The 6,362-nt window shown below is 38.3% G+C and overlaps 1 protein-coding gene across 2 annotated transcripts; it reads right to left on the reverse strand.

Moving 5' to 3' along the window:
* LOC18790676 (putative disease resistance protein RGA1) lies at positions 221–5,003 on the reverse strand. 2 transcript variants are annotated; one of them, XM_020559874.1, is made up of 4 exons: positions 3,768–5,003; positions 855–3,069; positions 529–613; positions 221–351 (listed from the first exon to the last, which is right to left on the reverse strand). In XM_020559874.1, exons 1-3 carry the CDS (start codon positions 4,902–4,904, stop codon positions 546–548), a joined length of 3,420 nt encoding a protein of 1,139 aa, XP_020415463.1. In that variant the 5' UTR covers positions 4,905–5,003; the 3' UTR covers positions 221–351; positions 529–545. The 2 variants fall into 2 exon arrangements, with proteins under 2 accessions (XP_020415463.1, XP_007226821.2); XM_007226759.2 differs by having other exon boundaries at positions 221–620.

The raw sequence follows: 6,362 nt of genomic DNA on the forward strand, positions 1-6,362 counted from the left end.
CCGCTCAGGAGGGTGGATCTTCCCCCTAAACAGGGACACGTAACAAGTTTGGTGAGGCGTTGCATAACCTCAACGGCAGGAAGATACACCAGATTCTCACACGCCTTAATCCTCAGATGGGTAAGAGATGTAAGGTTACCCCAACCACTCTGGAAGAACCTCCACGCTGTCGAAAACCTGTATATACGAATCTTGTAGACAAGTGTAGTGTAAAATTGTCGTTGAGGTAGAGACTTGAGCTTTGGCTACCCTGTGATCTTCAGCCATAACAAGCAAAGAACTAGCTCATACAAGATTACTACCACTGGCAACCAACACATAATGGTCTGTATCAATATTATCCCATGATTCCTGCAAACCACCATATTTCATCCTTATCAGTTTGTGCTTGCCATGACACATCGTCGTTGATCAGCTTCACAAATCCATCTGATGAACACCTTCACCTACCTCATGCACATCCTCATCCCCTCTGGAAAAGAATCTAGTTTAACGATTAATCTGATGAGAGAAGAAGAGTAGACTCACTTTGTGCGCCAACTGTGCTAGCTAATTTGTGAAGGGGTTGCATTGGTCGAATCATCATCACTAAAAAGATTCCGATGATTCTCATCTGGAAACTAATTAAAAAAGTGTTTGGTCAATAATACTGAAGAAAGAATGGAGATTCTTCAATAAATATTTTATGTTAGAGGATTGGGTTACAATTTCTAAACTCTATATTAAATCTACCAACACATCTAATGAATGCAATCCGATATCAGAAGTATATACCCAATTCTTAACTTGTACTCGTTGGGAAATTAAGTGAGAAAAGGGAATTGAATGATTTCATTTGAGAATATTGTAATTACCATCTATACGTGGGATGTGAGAAATCTTGTGCCATTCTGGGCCGCTCTTGAGGGTGGATATTCCCCCTAGACGGGGACATGTATCAATCACTAGCTTTTTTAGTTTGGTGAGGCGTTGCATAACTTCAACGGCAGGAAGAGACACCAGATTTTTACACCGACGGATACTCAGGGTGGTAAGAGATGTAAGGTTACCCAACCACTCTGGAAGAGCCTCCACGCTGTCGAAAGAGACTATGGACACTACTTGTAGACAAGTGCAGTGCTGAATTTGTTGTTGAGGTAGAGACTTGAGCTTAGGCCACCCTTCGATCTCTAGAGTTTGGATTTGTGATGGAAGCTCAAAATCAGGGAAAGAATCGAGCTCCTCCGAAAACGCACCAATTTTCATAGATTCTAAACGCGTAAGAGAGCGTAGCCCCTCCAATGACAAATATTTTAATTTCAAACAATAAAATATTTCTAAAGATGAAAGAGACTGCAACCTGGATACATCGAGATGTGCCAGAGATATCAAATTGTGGCATGACGCGATTCTCAACTTCTTAAGAGATGTGCAGGATGGTAGCCCACTCGGTAGACTTGTCAATCCATCACATTCCTTGATACTCAACTCCTGAAGAGAGATGCAATATTCTAAGCTAGTCGGCAAGCTTGATAATTTCTCACAATCCTCAATCTGCAATTTGCGGAGGCATGGCATTCCCTTCCCCTTGCCCAGGGTAATTGGAATGAACTCGAGACTGTCGCAAGACTCTATAGTCAACTCCTCAAGGCGGGGAAACACCGCTACTTTCTCATCTGTTGGTGGCAGTTCCTCCCATTTAATTAGAGCTGGGCAATAATAAATAGTTAAGCTTTTCAATGCTGGAAACAAAGTCTCTTTCTTCTTCGCCGCACCGTTAACATGGTTATAACCATAAAACTCAACTCCCACACATTTAAGCTCTGACATTTCACTGAACTCAACAAGCCTAAGATTTGGTAAATGGCCAAGTGACGGGACTTGTTCGCATTCTATGCATCTCATTAACCGAATCTCTGTCAAATTCAGTGGCAACAAACCACTCATCATCCATGATGCTAATTTAGAACCCATGAATTTGTCAATCTTTAAGAATTCTAACTCAGAGTTGAGTCGGAGGCCTTCCAGTACATCATTGTCTTTCTCTTTTCTTTCCTCGTCATACTCCCCCCATTCTAATGTCAACCTTCGTAGATTTGCTTTCCCAACTAAATTTGATGCCCTTGCTTGGCCTCCGTCCCTCACATGTTCCAAACCACTAATAATTAGTTCACCTTTTAATTGGTTTAAGCCACCCAGCTCGTCAATTCTACGATTACTTTCCTTGTCCAAAGTAAAAAAAGGAGATATTGTTTGCAGATGTTTCAATCGTCCCATCCCAAATGAAACTGCCTCATCACGACGATGGAAATAAACATGCCTCAAGTTGATCAAATTTTCCATTTCCTTTGGAAACGTTTCAAGATTCCATGTATCCTCCATTCTTAACGTTTGTAGGTTATAAAGCTTGCCAATAGACTTCGGGAGTTCTTTGATTTTTGTTCGAGAAACGTTCAAATACCTCAAATGTATCAAGACGCCAATTGAACTTGGCAGCTCCTCAATATCAGCCCTGTACAAATTTAAAACACGCAAAGCCTTAAAGCTTATAAGTGATGTATTATTACTAAGGGCTTGATCACCATTCACAAACAGTGATCGCCGTTTCTCAGCATTTCTTTCAGAACTTTTAGAACGATCCCATGCCACGTGTTGATTCTCAAGTTTATCTTCCATTTCAGATCTTGATACAAGCTTAGCAAGATCATGTACAAGATCGTGCATCTTGCATTTAATAAATATACCAAAGTGGGGATAGCTTCTTTCAACTTCTTGAAAGAGGGAGTTTTGCGACAGAATTGCAAAATATTCATGACCTATATCCTCCATATCTTTGTTAGGAGAAGAACAGAGAAATCCTTGAGCCATCCATAGCTGGATCAAGTCTTCTCTTTCCATTTCAAAATCTTTCTTGAACTTTGACAAATATGCAAAACACTGTTTCAAAGAAGGTGATTTCAAATTATCAAAACTCAACTTCAAAACCGAGATAATTCTTTCATCTCCTTCTGGTAATTCCCATATCCTACTGTTTTGAATTTCCAACCATTCATCGATACTATATTTAGAACGCAACATGCTTCCCAAAACCTGTTGTGTTGGTACATAAATTAGTGTATATATTAAAGATTAAGTAGGTGACTTGGCTATAATATTAACAAGAAACATAATTTGGTTTTTCAATAAACTTAGTTGTATGTTACCAGTAAATGTTAACATTGCACCAAAAACTGGTATTTTGTTGGAATGTTTAATCCTAAGCCAATGTTCATGCGTGTAAATAGTAAATTTGGGTTTTCCACTTCAAACACATTTTTTCTTACCTACAACCCATCACCTTATTTTTCCATTAATAAAACCCAATTTTTTAAAGTAAAACCCGATGCTAATTACATTTTTTTCAACAAATTATTTGCAAGCCAATTCCAGTAACATTTAGTATTTTCTTAGTACATACCTATTATTTTTATGTGAGAAATGTACCTTATATTATGCTGGTACCTTAAATTACCTATACTTTTTAAGTACATATGCTAATCATGGTACTTGCAAATACTGATAAAGTAGCATACATGTAAATTAACACGCATTCAAACGATAGGTAAATAATTAAATGACATCAAATTGAATGATGTTTTGAATTTGTTAATGGCACTTGATCAGAACTAGAGACTTCAAATTGATATATCAATTTGTTAATGGCCCTTGATCTGAATATTTTAGTACTTGTAACAAATAAAGAAATGCATGCGGAACAAACTTCAAATTGATATATCATCATTACGTACCTTTGCCGTTAACGGTATACCAGCACACTTTATGGCAATATCCTTTCCAATTGTTTCTAGATCTTTTGCAGTAGGAGCATTACCATACGGAAATGCTCTTTTCTTCAATATGTCCCAACAATCATCAAGAGATAGACCTCCCAAAACATACATTGGAAGTACTTTTTTCGTGATTGATGCAACACTGGCACTGCGCGTAGTGACAATAACGACGCTTCCCTGGGCACTATGAAGTTTTGACACACAAGTCATCAATTTGCTCCATTTTTGAGGATCTTCGTTCCAGACGTCATCAAGCACGAGAAAATATCTCTTCTCTTTCAATTCTTCTACTAGGTTTTGAAGCAATGCATCTTGGCGTTGTATCCCAGCCTTTGTTGGGTTAAGATATTCTAATATCCAACTTAAAATCGAATTGACCTGAAAAGTGTTAGATACACATACCCATATTTTTTTATCAAAATGTCTACCAATAGAATCATCATTGAATACTGACTTAGCCAAAGTTGTCTTCCCTAGGCCTCCCATTCCTACAATGGGCATTACTGAAAGATTTTCTTGATCCAAGTTGGAGTTAGTCAAGATTGTAATTATCTTTGACAGATCCTCCTTCCTTCCAACCACGATTTCATCTTCATCAAAGAATGAGTTGGTTTCTCTATCCCCTGCAATCCCTCGAGGGGTTGCATCTATTTTCTTGGCAACTAGTCCAATGAAAGATGCCTCAGATTTGAGATATACCAAAGAGTCCTTGATGTCCTTGATTTTATGTGCCATGTTTCGACGAAACCAGGAGTTTGAAAGGAATTTGCTTAGCTTTTTCCTCTTTTGGTTTGGCAGTTCTACTTGCCTGCGGAGATCTTCATAGTTGATTTCATCCAAGACATTGTCAGCATCATCAGCTATGTCCTTCAGTTTCCTCACCCAGTCCTCCACTGCCTTGCCCCGTTGCTGTGGCTGGTGGGCAACATCGCCTAAGAACTCTTGAATCTCGAGTAACGATTGACGAAGCTTTGTTAGTTTCTTTTTGAATCCCCGGAACAGACTTATTTCTCGAGCAGCAAGTGAAGCCAGCTTGTTCAGTATTCCCTCGACAGGAAAAGTATAGAGAACTTCTAACACCTTTCCAGCTTCCATACTCGCGCGAGACAGAGATGAGAGAGCAGAGAATGCAAAGATAGCTAAGGAAACCAGATGATTGAAGACGCACGTACAGTGTTTGAGTGTTTGAGTGTTTCTCTCTCCCCCGTTGATCGTAAAATGTGCTTTAAAATTTGAATGACATATTTAAATACATTTCAGAGGTAACAGTCACCTTCTTTTTCATTATTAGTTTACTTTCGATGGCTTTTATTTAACAAATTTCATGCCTTTATCTCTAGACTTCAGGGAAAGAAAAAACGATGCTTTTTAAAGCTTCTGTCGATTCCACAAACGCAAGGCATCTTCCATTATAAAGAAATCACTAAAGTTGTCAGGCCTTGCTTTTTGGTGTCGTGCTTACAACATCTCAGATTTGAAGAAAGAATGCTTTATTCGGAAGAGATAGCGGTTAAGTATTAGATAATGAATGCAATCCAACGGTTAAGATTAGAAATATGTAAATAATCATTAACATAAAATATTTATTAAAGAATCTCCGGTGATTTTAATAATGTGTAAAGCAATCCCAGCAGAATTTCTTTATTGATTAGAGTATATCCTTTGAACTTTAATAAAGTGTTTTTATACTTTATTGTTGGATGAGATTCCCATTGGTAAATGACATGCTATCCATTGAGACTCGCCAATGTTGGTGAAATTTTGTCCTGTAACTTTAGGAACAGATGCCTCTGTTCTGTGTGATCATACGCAACCATGCAAAGAGTCCATGACCAGTGCCAGGAATGCACTGAGGACGTGAACTAAAAATCAATTAATAACTGCAAATAGACAGTTCTTCAACAAATTAGGCTGCTCCTGCAAGTGAAGATAAGAATGCATATTGGGCTGCTCTCCAACTCCAAGTCGAAAGAGTGATCTCAGGTTGCATTGCATTTGTCTCCCTTCCCTTATGCGCTATTTCTCTTCCAACCCAGGTGTAATGTAAAGATTATTGCCAGCCCCCAATTGCATTGCATTTGTCTCCCTTCCCTTATGCGCTAGTATGCCCTAATGACGCAGCACAAGCAAATAGGTTTTCAATCAAAAACCCTAAAGAACAAGAATCCACCAGGAAATTATAGAGAAATTCAAATGCACTCACATATTCTACTTTGTTGAATTTGCCAACTGATAATTTGAGTCTAAGGAGTGTTTGATAGAGAACCTGCGGATACCGAGAAGCAGCATGGCCTTTGTAATCAATCATATATTTATAAGACTGTCAAACAAAACTAACAATGTGAAATTAAGGACTCAAAAGCAACTGTCTGCTGATCTGAAAAGCTGGCATGAAATCTTGGAAGAGCTGAATTATCCTCCCCTGTTCTCTAAGTAGTAATTTGTCTTCTGCGTTACTTAACACATAATTTTCATCGAAATTCAAAAGTGTTATTCCAAAAAGACTGTAATAGCAGAGTGTTATGTTTAAAGCAATTAATTTTAATGGCTGAG

This window comes from Prunus persica, chromosome G1 (genome assembly GCF_000346465.2).
Source record: "Prunus persica cultivar Lovell chromosome G1, Prunus_persica_NCBIv2, whole genome shotgun sequence".
In the NCBI taxonomy this organism is placed as follows: Eukaryota; Viridiplantae; Streptophyta; class Magnoliopsida; order Rosales; family Rosaceae; genus Prunus; species Prunus persica.

What these genes read in the sequence shown, in the direction of transcription:
- LOC18790676 (XM_020559874.1), bottom strand. Translation starts at nt 4,904, where the DNA reads ATGGAAGCTGGAAAGGTGTTAGAAGTTCTCTATACTTTTCCTGTCGAG. An exon ending in GTATACCGTTAACGGCAAAG is followed by an intron (nt 3,070 to 3,767) that starts GTACGTAATGAT and finishes CCAACACAACAG; the next exon opens with GTTTTGGGAAGCATGTTGCG. An exon ending in TCACATCCCACGTATAGATG is followed by an intron (nt 614 to 854) that starts GTAATTACAATA and finishes ATTAGTTTCCAG; the next exon opens with ATGAGAATCATCGGAATCTT.